Here is a 13,086-nt window from a genome sequence, read left to right on the forward strand (position 1 = left end):
GTGTGTGTGTGTGTGTGTGTGTGTGGTGGGGCAAGTCTCAGATTAGGCTTGGGACAGAGCTAAAGAGTCAAGGCTAGCTCTCCACCTGATCTGGGCTTCAGGGATGATGTCGTCCATGACCACGTAGACCATGGCACCAGCAGCGAAGGCCAGCGCATAGGGCAGGATGGGCTCAGCCAGCACCACTGCAAAGGCTCCGAAGACCCCAGCCAAGGGCTCCACCATGCCGCTCAGCTGTCCATACCTAAGGAGGGTACAGAGACATGGACCAATGCAGACATGCCACTTGCCCAGACTGTTGATCCCATCCCAGAAAACAGACGTGTATGGTGGGAGTCTTGTCTCCCCAGCTCTCCGTGAAGTAGTTACAGTGGCTTCGTACCCTTATTTCCTTTGGATCTTTAAGTTGCCTAAGTTGTCTTTGACAATGACAGTCTGGTTGGAACATAACTTCTATCCTGTGTAACACTCACTGTGTAGCCATTGGATTTTTAGTGTGTTTACAAGGTTAAGTGGACATTACCATCAATTCCAACATCTTTATCATAGGAAGAAGCCCACGGCCATTAGCAGCCATGTCCCGTTCCCTCCCAGCCCCTGTCACCAAGCCCCTGTCACCGTGCATCTCTCCATTTTTTTCTCTCCATATGATTACTGCTTCTGGATATTTCTGGATATACACAGAATCATATATGGTTTTTTTTTTTTTTAGGAGGAGGCTTATTTCAACTCGCAGGTTTTCAAGGTTTATCCTTGCTATAGCATATATCTTTCTCTCTCTCTCTTTTTTTTTTTTTTAAAAAGTTTGGTGTGTGTGTGTTATATGTGGATGTATGTGTGTGGTATGTGTGTGTGTGTTATATGGGGTATGTGTGTGTGTGTGTGTGGTATATATATGAATGTATGTGTGTGGTATGTGTATGGTATGTGTGATTATATGTGGTGTGTGTGTGTGTGTGTGTGTGTGTGTGTGTAGGCTGGAGAGGATGTGGGTGCCTGCTCTATTACTGTTTTATTCCCTTGAGACACTCTTTCTCCCTGAAGCTAGGCAGGGAGCCAACAATCCCCAGCGAACCTCTTGTGCCTAGACAACACTGGGGTTACAGGCACACATGGCCACATCTGGCTTTTTACATGAGTACTGGAGGGACAAACTCTGATCTTCATGCTTGTATAGCAAAGTCCCCTCTGCACCGAGTTATCGTCTCAGTCTATGTAATAGAATGCATCTTTCTAAGGCTGATATGGCTGTAGGACACACTATTGATCTGCTCATCTTTGGTGCCTATGTTGAGTGACAGGACACTTATTAGGGATGGTCCTGGTGTGTTCGGTTGTGGTAGGCATGTTTGGGGGTTTAGTCTGTAACTGTACTCTTATGTGGCAGAGGCGGGCCTACCTGGCCATTTCTGCATTGACAGTATGTTCTCCACTCTCCACCCCTAGAACCATCATCTTGGCTTCAGATGAGATTCCTCCTTTTAAGGAATTCCTTTATTTGGGCTAGCAAGAGGACATATGTACTGCTTCAGACCAAATGAGTGCTGATCAAAGCAGCAACACGGAAGAATGAGCATTGAAAATGGCAAGGGCAAGAGGTAAGACAGGGCCCTGTAGACACAAGCTACCTGCTACAGGTACAACATAGACAGGCCAAGAACTGGGGCTCCCTTCTTAAAGCAGGCACTTGGTAAGGTGCACAGCCTCTGAGCTTCAGTCCTTGCTTCAGTCCTTCCATCTGTATCCTGGGGGTGAGGGATATCCCCCCCCAGCCTCCCCAGAAAGAAGGGAAAGTTGTACAAACTGTGAGATCCCAATCCATCTCTGTCTAGAAGCAAAAGTGGGCATGGGGGAGAGACCCTGCTTTTGCTGTGGAATCTTTTACAGTAGATGCTAAATCCTGTCTCCTTGTGTTTTCACAAACAACCAGCAGGACAGAGAGCCCTCTGGTCTATTAGACCTCCGCCTGTGGCCTTGTTGTCTCTGGAAAATGTAGCTTTAACATCAAGTCCAGACTGGAGTTTGAGAGGGAGAAAAAGAAAAAGCCTCACTTTGGGATCTTGGTGCTGCCCACAAATCTCTGCATCTCCCCGTCCTCTCTTCCTGGTACCTCAACCATCTGGAATGACAGCTGTGGCTTTGGTAGATTATGAAAATCTCCGAGGCCACCCACCTCCCTTCTTTCCCAAAGCCTCTATTTGTGGGACTCTAACAATGGAGAAAGGGATTGGGAGAGAGTGGAAACATGATCATTTAAGTACACGTACAAACTTGCAAGCCATGGGGCCTCATACAATGGAAGGCATTTTTTAAATTGTCCCTAGTAGCTGTCTGTGTAAGCCCTGTGATCTTACATTGTAGACCAACCATTGTTTTAGTAAAGTAATGTGTGAGGCCCATGTCCCAAGTGGGAACATATGACAGCAGCACATGTAATGACTCCCTGGGTCAGGTGGTGGCAAGATGAACCTCAGCTGAGGGCACTGTGACATTTACAGGAGATAGGTTAGGGGGAAAGTGCCCAGTGCTTATAAGCTATGGGTTGCTATCCTCAGAGACCTTTGAAAAGGGACATAGCCACTCAAGCTGGTCATGTAAAGGTCAAAGGTCAAGAGACGATATTGTTTCCTGGGGTCTCTACTGTGGGTACAACATTTACCCACATTTCCAACATTTCCAGAGCTCCACAACTAGCTTCCAATATGAACCTGACCCTGTGAAAGGGAGCAGTGTATAGCCCGCGTGACTCTCTCCTGACCCAGTGGGCTGGTACACTCACCAGAAAGCTTTCCAAGTAGAAAAGCCTGCGCCACGCAGAGGAAGGCTGACAGCCAGGCCCTCTGGGAAATTTTGGATCCCAATTCCAATGGCCAGATTCCTGCAAAAAAACAAGAAGTTACAAGACTTAGTTATCACAGCTTAGAGTCGTCATAGAGAGTAACGGCTTTGGTCAGACTAGCCTGTAGGCAGTTGATTAGGAGGTCCCAGTCCACTGTGGGCAGCACCATTCCCTGGGAAGACAGTCCTGAGCTATATAAGAAAACTAACTAATGCTGAGCCTGTGAGCAAGCCAGCAAGCAGAGTTCCTCCATGGTCTCTGCTTCAGGTTCCTGATGGAATTTCCTAATTTCCCTCAGTGATGGTGCGTGTAATCTGTAAGCTGAAATAAACCATTTTCTCTCCTAAGTTGGTCATAGAATGTTTGAATCATAGTAATAGAGAGAAAATTAGCATAACATGTAAAAAGTCTTGTCTGAAATCAAAAAGTGGGGACCTGTTAAGTCCTGAAGCCCTTCTTGGTGCCAGGGAAGCAGGCGTGGCTCTGTGGTGAGCAAAGGAAAGAAGGGGGCCCACGGGTAGGCAGTAGCATCATAGGAGGGAGTAAAATCTTCCTCCCTGTTGCCCTCCTGCCAAGTCCCTGGTCACACTCTGTCTTTAGTGTGCTACAGGGAAGCAGAGAACATGCCGGCTCCAAGTCGGGATGGTGCAAGTCCTGCCACCATATTGCTGTACGAGTCTGTGTCAGTCGTTGGACTTTTACATGTCTGTGTACAACATGGAGATACTGACCTCCACCTTGAGGGATGATCATGTTACAGGACAACGCCTGAAAGGTTCTTAACACAGAGAGATAGACATTCTGTGCCCTTGAGTTCCTGTTTTGTATAGTTCAGAGACGGGCATAGCTCATTTTACCTAGAAGGCACATGATGAGAACCGGTACAAGGAAGTAAAGACCCAAAACCTGAAGGTGACACCGATGTGGCTCAAGGCTCAGGTTTCCCATAAACTCTTGCTGCATTTCTCTGGGCTTGGGTAGTGTACATTGTGACTGCTTCTGGCTTCCTGCCTCTGCAGGACACTAGGGGCTTGTGTTGTGCACCTGAGTCAAATGCTAGGGACATAGCCACTCAAGCTGGTCATGTAAAGGTCAAAGGTCAAAGGTCAAGAGACGATTGAGAGAATGCTTTGTGCAGAAGTCAGAGACTAGATCACTAGAGAGTAGGAATAGGCAGGCACACAGGCAACACATAACTGATCAAGGGAGATGGGGCACATGCATGATTGTAATTCATAATGTGCCCACATGAACCCCTATGCCAACTAGCAAAGAAAGGAGACGTGCCATAGAAGGGAACAGGGCTAGCCTGGGGGGTAATGTAACGTAATGGTAATTTGAGACTGCCTCCCTGGACAAGCCTCTACCTTGGGCAGGTCCTAGGGGTAGTCCCTCCATGGAGAGCCCTTCTGATAACAGAGCTCCAGCTAGCAATGCTGGCCTGGGGCCTGCAGGAGTTGTGGGGGGACTAGAGAGAAAAGAGCATCAGTCACTTCATGCTTGACTCTTTGGTCATCGACTCCTGTCTGTCCACTTTGCTTGCAGTAGGAATTGCCCCTCAGCTCTGGACAGATATCAGGGGCATGGGGTGCAGGCCAGCAGCTGGGCCTACCCTGTCTTTACTGACCACTCCATCCTTGGACCCAGACTCCCAGGAAAAGAATATAATTTGCCGCCTTGAAAACCTACCAGGCCAGCTCTGGCCATAGCTCTCTGAACTAGATTCTAGCAAAGAGCGCCACAGACAACACTCAGTGTTAAATATCAAATCTCCACTTTGTTTGAGGGATTCATCTCACACCATATTCATCCCCTGCCACCACATATGTACATGCCTCTCATATGGGGCTCAATGACCCTGTACCCTGGGACCATTTCAAGGAGTCTGTTAGACAAAGACCCACCCTACCAGAATTGAACTTATAAATATTTAGCTGGCATGCACTCCATTTAGTTCAATCATATCTTTGAGTCCTCAGTCCCCTGCTAGTGGAACTATGTGGGACAGACTAAGAGGTGTGACCTTGTTGGAGGAGGTGTGTCCCTGGGGGCAGGCTTTGAGGCTACAGGCTAGTGCCATTCCCAGGATGCACTCTGCCTCCTGCTTTCAGTTTGAGATCTGAGCTCCAAGCTGTTCCTATAGCCATACCTTTACTCCGCCATCATGAACTCTAATCCTCTGAAACCACAAGCCCAATTATTCCTTTCTTTGATAAGTTGGCTTGGGCATAGTTATTGCAGCAATAGAGAAGAAACTGATATAGAAGTCTTGTTGGTTCCTGATTAGGATAGAAGACCCTGTATTTCTGTCCAAATCAGCCACGGAGAGAACTACAGTTTGTTCTAGAAGCTTTTTATACCAGTTTTATGTCCAAGAAGACCCTAAGCTCCTAGTTTCAGGAGGAGGAAACACCAAGCATACAATTCTGTGGAAGCAACACATCTCAAGAATAAGTCCCTGCCAGTGTTTCTGTATTCCCTGCGGTCTTCCCTATAGCTGGTGGCAGCCTGGTTTATATTCAGTGTCATCCCTTGTCTCTTCCCAAAAGATGATCAAATAAGACCAGTTTCCCTGACCTGTTAGAGAGCCCAATGCTAAGGATTTTTTTTTCCCCCACGAAGAGATCAACCTAGGGGGTCAAGCTATGCCCCGTGCCTCATCTCTGACACAGAGGCAGACCTCCGTGGCTGGCTAATGGTCCATGGTTAGTATCCACCCTCCCATATACACAGGCCAGGAACATGATCTATCCTAGGCCTGTGCATGGAGCCACCAACCGAGTGTCAAGTCTAAAGGGATGCTTCCTGTCCAAAGTCCTCCTGTCCACCAGGCAGGCTGGGGAAGCCTCCTCCACATCCTGCCCCGGAGCTGAGCTCTGATAAGCAGTACAGAAACCCCATTCTTCCATCCCTGGCAGGCCTCGTTGTCACTGCCCTGCCCTAGTCCTGGCACAAGGTTTATAGCCGCACCCCAAGATCCTGCCAGGTCTTTCTCTGCAGGGCAATGCTTTGCTATAGGATCAGAAAGTGTATCCTGAACACTCCTGGGCTCATGAGACACGGTGCTGCCTGAAACTACAGCCCCTCTGCCTTCTCCCCTTCCTACTCGGCCCTTTTAAATTCAGCTCTCCTTTATGTGAGCGTGCGCATACGTGCACACACACAGGCACATGCATGCATACACAGCTAGCTGTGTTCCCATTCCCAGCTGTTCATCTTGTTAGTTTCTCATTGCTGTCACAAAATGCTTAACAAAAGCACATTAGGAAGGATGGAAGGAAGGGGGAAAGGAGGGAGGGAAGGAGGGAGGGAGGGAGGAAGGGAGGGAGAGAGGGAGGGAGGGAGGGAAAGAAGGAAGCAAGGCCTTGCTTTCGCTCACAGTTTCCACGCATTTAGTCTGTGGTCACCTTGCTTCACTGTGTCTGGTCATAGGGAGAGAAGTATCATGACAGGGAGCACAGGGCAGAGCAAAGCTGTCCACACAACATGAAGGAAGTAAAGAAACACAGAGATAACCTCCAAGGACATGTCCACTTCTAACTAGGCCCCAACCCTGTGAGAATATATCAGCTGGCCCAAATGCCACTGAATTATGAATCCATCAGTAATGATAAGGAAGGGTCAGAGCCATACAATCTGGCCATATCTCAGTGACGGGATTGATCAGCTGGGGGCAAAGCCTTCAATGCATGCATCTTTAGGAGACACTCATATCTACAGCACAACAGATGCTGGGTGGTCAGGGAAGGCACACAATGGACAGACAGGGTCTTCCTGTCTCCATCATCAGCATCAGCTCTGGGGTGTGCGTTGAATCCATAGCTCTCAGAACCAGTTCTCCATTCTAGTTACCAGGGAGCTTTACCAGAGACCTTTGCCTGGGGCAGCTCTGCAGACTGATGAATTATGGGACCCGTCCCTGCAAAGTCTGATGGAAACAAACGCTCTGCTTGAAGAGCAACAGCTGACGGTCAGCAGCAGCAGCAGGAGGAGGTTGAAGGCAATGGTTGAGGCCATCTCCATTGTTAGAGCCTGTGCTCTGCTATCTTGATCACAAACACAGGCTGGGAGCCCTGGACACCAGGGGCCACTGTGAGTGTGTGGGGGTCTCTGCAGACTGGGTATCTTCTCTGTGTAGAATCTGACCTGGGGAGCCCTGGAGGGGATTCGAAGGGACAAGGGCAGGACGGGCAAAACAGCAAAGGTCACAATGGCAGAATTCCTAAGCTGGTAGAAACACAGGGACTAATGAAACATCAAGGAGAGGGGAGGGGGAGAGAGAGAGAGGGAGGAGAGAGGGGGAGAGGAGGGAGAGGAGAGAGGAGGGGGGAGGAAGGAAGGCTCAGCTATTCAGGAAGGTCTTCAGAGGACAAACTCTGAGTCTAGGGCTGGTTGTGCAGGTGGGGATGGCAGACTGTGAGGAGAATATGTGCCTAATGTAGAACAGAGGGCTCTGAGGGGACCCCCACCACAGTCTTTTGTAGAGCCATCCCATGACTTCTGACCTAACCAAGCACTCTACAAAGGCATTCCTGGGCAAATAGGCCTGGCTGACCTCCTTCCTTGAAGCTTAGGGAAGGGAGAGGGCTCTGAGGGGACCCCCACCACAGTCTTTTGTAGAGCCATTCCATGACTTCTGACCTAACCAAGCACTCTACAAAGGCATTCCTGGGCAAATAGGCCTGGCTGACCTCCTTCCTTGAAGCTTAGGGAAGGGAGAGCTGAAACGAGAGAGTTTCATTTCCAGGACTGGGTACAAGATTCCAAGCAGTATTTATTCAAAAGAGCACCGGGCACACATGGGATGACACACAGACCTGACTCCGCCGCCACACCCTTCCTACAAATTTCCTGTTGGTGGGTTTTCCCAACACCAAGACATGTTAATAGAATGTGTCCCTTTCCTGACCAGCCATGCCTCCTGGGAGACATGAGAGAAGGGACCTGACCACAGGGCCAGGAAAGGATTTTACAGGATAGGGACACCGGGACACCGGCAGCTGGGACAGGTAAGTGGCATCCAGGGAGTCAGGCTACAACCACAGGGGCAGGAGCAGCCCCTGAGGAGGCCTCTTCAGGGAAAGGTGAGCCAAGGGTCTGTGTGGAAGGGCTGCCTCTCATCAAAGAGGGAGTTGGCTTTGGCCTGAATGTTCCAGTTTCTGCTTTCCTTTTCCCAGGGAGTCAGAATTTCCCAGGGTGGACCAGACCCAGACGAATGGCTACTGAGGGGTTTTTTGGGACAGAGGACTTGGCACTAACCTAGGACTGCCCCAGGACACCTTGGGTGTGAGCTGGTTACCTTGCAAGAGAAGGTGGCAGAGACAAGTCCCAGGGGAGGATGTTTTTATCTGGAGAAGGAATACAACATCTTGGAAGGGAGCGGATACTAAAAACAGCTAAGCCAGGGGCTGAGGATGTAGCTCAGCTTGGATAGTGCTTGCCCAGTGTGCAGAAGGCTCTGGGTTAGATTCCTAGTGGGAAGTAAGCATGGGGGGAATAAACGTCCATAATCCTAGCGCTTAGGAGGTGGAGGCCGGGGGATCGGAAGTACAGGTCATTCTCAGCTTCACAGCAAGTTTGAGGCCAGTCCCCCAGCTCTCCCACTAGACAGCCAGCTCCCTAAAACCCTCAACAGCCCGAGGATGTCGGAGTAATCCTTGTAGGGTGCTGTCTCTGCCCCCAGGACAGGCTAGCAGGGCACCGCTTCAGGGACTTCGGTGGCAGTGGCAGTGGGAGATGGATACTATGCTCCAGGCCTGGGCTGGCTACAAAGAAACAATTCAGGCTGTGTGGGGCCAGGAGGCTATTGGGAACCCCCAAGGGTGGGAAGAATGGATGGGGGTGGGGAAGAGGCCAAGTTCAGTCACAAATACTGACTCTCTGCAGACAGAGCAGCCAGGCCCATGCAAGGTGCCAAGGAGGTACAGGCAAGGTCAAGGGTGCCCATTCACTGACTGGGCCTCTTCTGTCTGGATCCAAGGGCCGAAGAAACACTCCCCAGCTGGTCTCTGTCATTCCTTGATCTGAAGCCTGGTGGAGTGCAGAGGCAAAGGCCTGGGTCCTCCCAGGTTGCCAGCAAAAGAGGCCTTTTCGTCACAGGGCATTCAGCCCAAGGAGCTGGCCACTGCTTAGGCTTTTCTTTAAAAGCCTAGGGGCAGCGGGAGGGAAGCCTGGCTCTACTCCCTAGCCCCCCAATGGCTGCCCACCTACTTACCCTACCCGCTATGTTTTCCTCAGGTTAGCCTCACCTCTTGGAGCTACAAGTCAGAGAACTTGGGTGGCAAAGGGGCCCACAAAGGGGGTCTCATGTGATGCCTTCACCATCACAGTAGAAAACAGAGATGCCTCCAATGGAGGCTGCCTGATACATGCGGGTGGGAGCCTGTGCCGATCATTACTGACGATCAGATGGCAGGCTCTGGAATCACTTAGGAGACAGTTCTCTGAGTATGTCTGGAAGGGAGTCTGAAGATTGGCTTGGCTGTGTTGGGAAGCACTGCTCTATGGGCTGCAGACCCAGACTAAATAAGGAGAAAATGAGTGAATGCCATGCATTCTGCTCTCTGACTATGGATACAATGTGACCAGGCCTCAAGCTCCCGTGGCCATGTCCCCCCCTACGCCCCCACCCGCCCCCACCTTCCCACCCAGGACAGACTGTCTTCTCTCAAACTATGAGCCAAAATAACCCCATCTTCCCCTACATTGTTTTTATCAGGTATTGTTGCTGCGGCAATGAGAAAAATCAATTAATACAGAGTCCCAGAGACTAGGACCCAGCACCAGCCGCTGCTTCATTGGTAAAGTGGTGAAGAACTTCCTTCATAAGGGTCCTTGCATGGATGGGAGATGGTCACTGTAAGGTCCCAGGCTGGAGGCCATGCAAGGAATGGCCTCACAACTTCTCAGCTAGTCATGTGAGATTCTGGTCCATTCTGGTCACTTGGGAAAGCAGTGTGGGGAATTTTTTCAATGGCTCTTCGTTCTTTTTGGCATGTGGATCTCATAGTGCTTACTCCTTACGTGCTAGCACTACCCAAGGCTTCCATAAGAGGCAGTACTGAGCTGGGCACTCAGAATCCTTTGGCCTCTGACATTACATTATGGTGGGGGAGGTGGGAAAGGGGCTGGGTTCGCTTACAAGCATTGAGGCACGGCCTGCCCAATCTTCCAGTCAGGGCTGGGAGACCTCCCGTGTCCTCCAATCACAGCATGGCCAGGTGAGGCTCTCCTCCTGAGTGACCTAAGCCTAAGCCATGGGATGCTCTGGAGGAAAGGAATCCACTGACAAACAATTGCCACACATCTCAGAAGCTTGGCGGTGGCAGAAGGGAAGTATCGCAGGGGGTAGATCCAGAAACTTCATGGACACAGTGACACTTAAGACTTTGGGGGCAGTTTTAATATAGTGGGAGAGAGAAGCGGGCTTTGGCCAGGAAGATGCGAGCTAACCCTATTGGGCAACTCAAGTCCTCCCCTCCCATTATGTCAAGGCTCTCAGCACTACCTATGGTGATGAGTTTCAAAGCCTGCCTCTCTCGGACACCTACCCTCTCTGACACTGTCTTAACCACACTCCAGTGGCTTTAAAAAGAAAATCCATGTGCTAAATAGCCCAGCCCAAGCCTGGGGCTCTTTCAAGGCCAGAAGCAAGGGGTCGAGTCCAAGCAGCCAGCAAGCACCCTGTTCCTGGGAGGTAGATCCTAGCGCTGAATGACTTGCTCAGAGGGCATATACTTGGGGAGGGGTACTCCTTGAAACCCACTTATTATTGACCACTACACTCAGACGTTTTGCTTAAGACCATTACAGGCCTTGAGCTCGGTGCAGCTTCCAACATGATACAGCATGGAGCATATACCAGGAAACATGCAGAGAGTCCTGTGCACCCCACCGCAACAGCCTGCAGCTGAAACAAACTCCTGTCTTTGATTACCATGCCCATGAGACAGAGCCTGAGGTCCTCTGCCTCAGGGGAAAAAAAAAGATGATAATCTCTTGTGTCTATGGTATGGGCACATGCTGGGCGAGGCTGGACGAGTTTTACATGTAACAGCAAGTGGCAAACTCCAACCCCCCCCACCCCCCCGTGGCCTCTCAAATGTCTGTCATCATCCCATTTCACAGGTAGGGAGGCAGATATGCGTGAAGGAGTTGGGTGACTGGTCCTCAGGGTTACTAGGCTGCAGTAGACACTTTGGGTCTTGTTAGCCTCCTGCACACAAAGCCACCCATCCATCACAGAGAGAAGTGGTTATCTGGCTCCAATCCCCAACAGGGCAGCAGGAACTGCCTTACACCTCAGCTCATCCCGTGAGGTTCTGGTGGGGGCATGTTTTCAATGGCTCTTCATTCTCTTTGGTCTTTGTTTTAGAAGCAAAGAAAGAAGTATGTATGTGTGTGTGTGTGTCTGTGTGTATATGTGTGTACATATGTATATAAGTATGTGTGTGGGCTGGCAAAATGGCTCAGCAGGTAAGAGCACTTTGATTGTTCTTCCAAAGGTCCTGAGTTCAAATCCCAGCAACCACATGGTGGCTCATAACCACCCATAATGAGATCTGATGCCCTCTTCTGGTGTGTCAGAAGACAGCTACAGTATACTTATGTATAATAATAAATAAATCTTTTTTTTAAAAAGTATGTGTGTATGTATATATGTATTTATGTGCATGTGTGCATGCACACAGGTGAGTGTATATGTGTGTGCTGGTGAATGAGAGTATTCCATAGAAACACTGCAGTCTCAGGCATCCTATTGAAAAATGTTTTAATTGAAATGTTCTTCCATTTCTTTTTAGAAGCAAACAATATGTGTGAATGCACATACATGTGCACTCATGGATGTATGTTGTGTGTGTGTATGCACTTGAATGTGTATGGGGGAGGAGGACATTACATTTCTGTCCATGTGAATGTGAAGGCCAGGGGTTGACATCACTTATTTTCCTAGACCATTGTCTTATATTCTAAAAAATATTTATTTTAAAGTATATGTGTACATGGTACATACATGTTTGTATGTGTGAGGGTGCACATATGCCACAGAACATGTATGGAGGTCAGGGGATAACCTCAGGAGTCAGTCCTTGCTGTCCACCTTGTTTTGGAGCCAGGGTCTCTCTCGTTTGTTGTTACACTGTAGACTGTAGGATGGGGGTGCCCAAGAGCTTCGAGGGCATCTCCCTGTCCCCACCTCTCACATGGAGAGAAGTGCTGGGTCACAGACACGGACACGGAGCAGACACTACATGGCAGGACTTTTCTGAGGCTCTGAGTTCAGGTCATCAGGCTTGGTAGCGAGTACTTCTCACTGAGTCCTCTCCACATAATTTTTTTGAGACAAGGCTTCTCAGTGAATCCAGAGCTCACTGATTTGATTAGACTAGACGGCCAGCACGCCTCCAGGACCCTTTTAACCCCCATGTCCCCAGTGCTGGGATCACACATGCCACATGCAAGGTGCCTATTGATACATCTGTCTTTGTTTGCTTGTTTGTTTGTTTTTGTTTGTTTTTTAAACATGGGTTCTGGGGATCCTAATGCTTGTATAGCATTTTACTGACCAAGATATCCCCCAGCCCTTAGGCGTCTTGGGAAGAACTAGGCTAGGCAGAGCCGAAGGCTCTGGAGAGCTTCACTATGGGGAGACAATGCCTGGGGCTGGATTTGTAAGGACAATATGTGAGAATCACCAGACCTCCTCTCCTAAGTCCTAAGACACTGGCCAGCTCTCCACCATCATCTAGGCTCAAGTCTGGGGGGAGGTTCTTAGACATGGCACCCCCTGGATTTGTGCAGTGGGACCCACAAACATGGATTGTTCAGCCTGAGGTTTAGTTCTGAGCTTGCTGGCGAGGTTTCTTCGGGATATGTGGTGGAGGGGCGTGTGGCCTTCTCCACAAAACTGACAGGAGAGGGCCTAGATTTCTCACAGTCTTCATTTCCAGGTGATGTTCCCTAGCCTGCTGGTAAGGAAAGGAGAAAGGCGTATTTGTGACAAGCCCCACTTCACCCCAGCTTTGGGAGCCTCCCAGGGGCAACGAGCATGTGTATTCTTGCGTGGCAGGCCCTTACATACTGTTTTGATTGTTATCGTCCTGCCCTAAAAGGCCTGATTGTTCAGGCCTGGTGATGACATCACCGGCTTCCCACTCGGGCAGCCTGTCAAGGTGTTTGATGAGCCTGCAGGTGGGAAGGGGCTGGGTGCTCCCTGCAGGGCTGCGGGTCCCTACCCGCTCAGCAGG

The 13,086-nt window shown here is 49.8% G+C and overlaps 1 protein-coding gene across 4 annotated transcripts in view; it reads right to left on the minus strand.

The window, feature by feature from the left end:
• Slc39a11 (solute carrier family 39 member 11) overlaps nt 1-13,086 on the minus strand; it is a 432,379-nt gene that overhangs the window by 3,230 nt on the left and 416,063 nt on the right. For all 4 annotated transcript variants that reach the window (XM_031351836.1, XM_031351835.1, XM_031351837.1 and 1 more), the window contains exons 8-9: nt 2,780-2,878; nt 86-244 (exon numbers count right to left, since the gene is read on the minus strand). In XM_031351836.1, the coding sequence (XP_031207696.1) occupies nt 86-244; nt 2,780-2,878 (258 nt within the window). The remainder of the gene's footprint in view (nt 1-85; nt 245-2,779; nt 2,879-13,086) is intronic.

Source organism: Mastomys coucha, unplaced genomic scaffold (genome assembly GCF_008632895.1).
Source record: "Mastomys coucha isolate ucsf_1 unplaced genomic scaffold, UCSF_Mcou_1 pScaffold5, whole genome shotgun sequence".
Taxonomy (NCBI): Eukaryota; Metazoa; Chordata; class Mammalia; order Rodentia; family Muridae; genus Mastomys; species Mastomys coucha.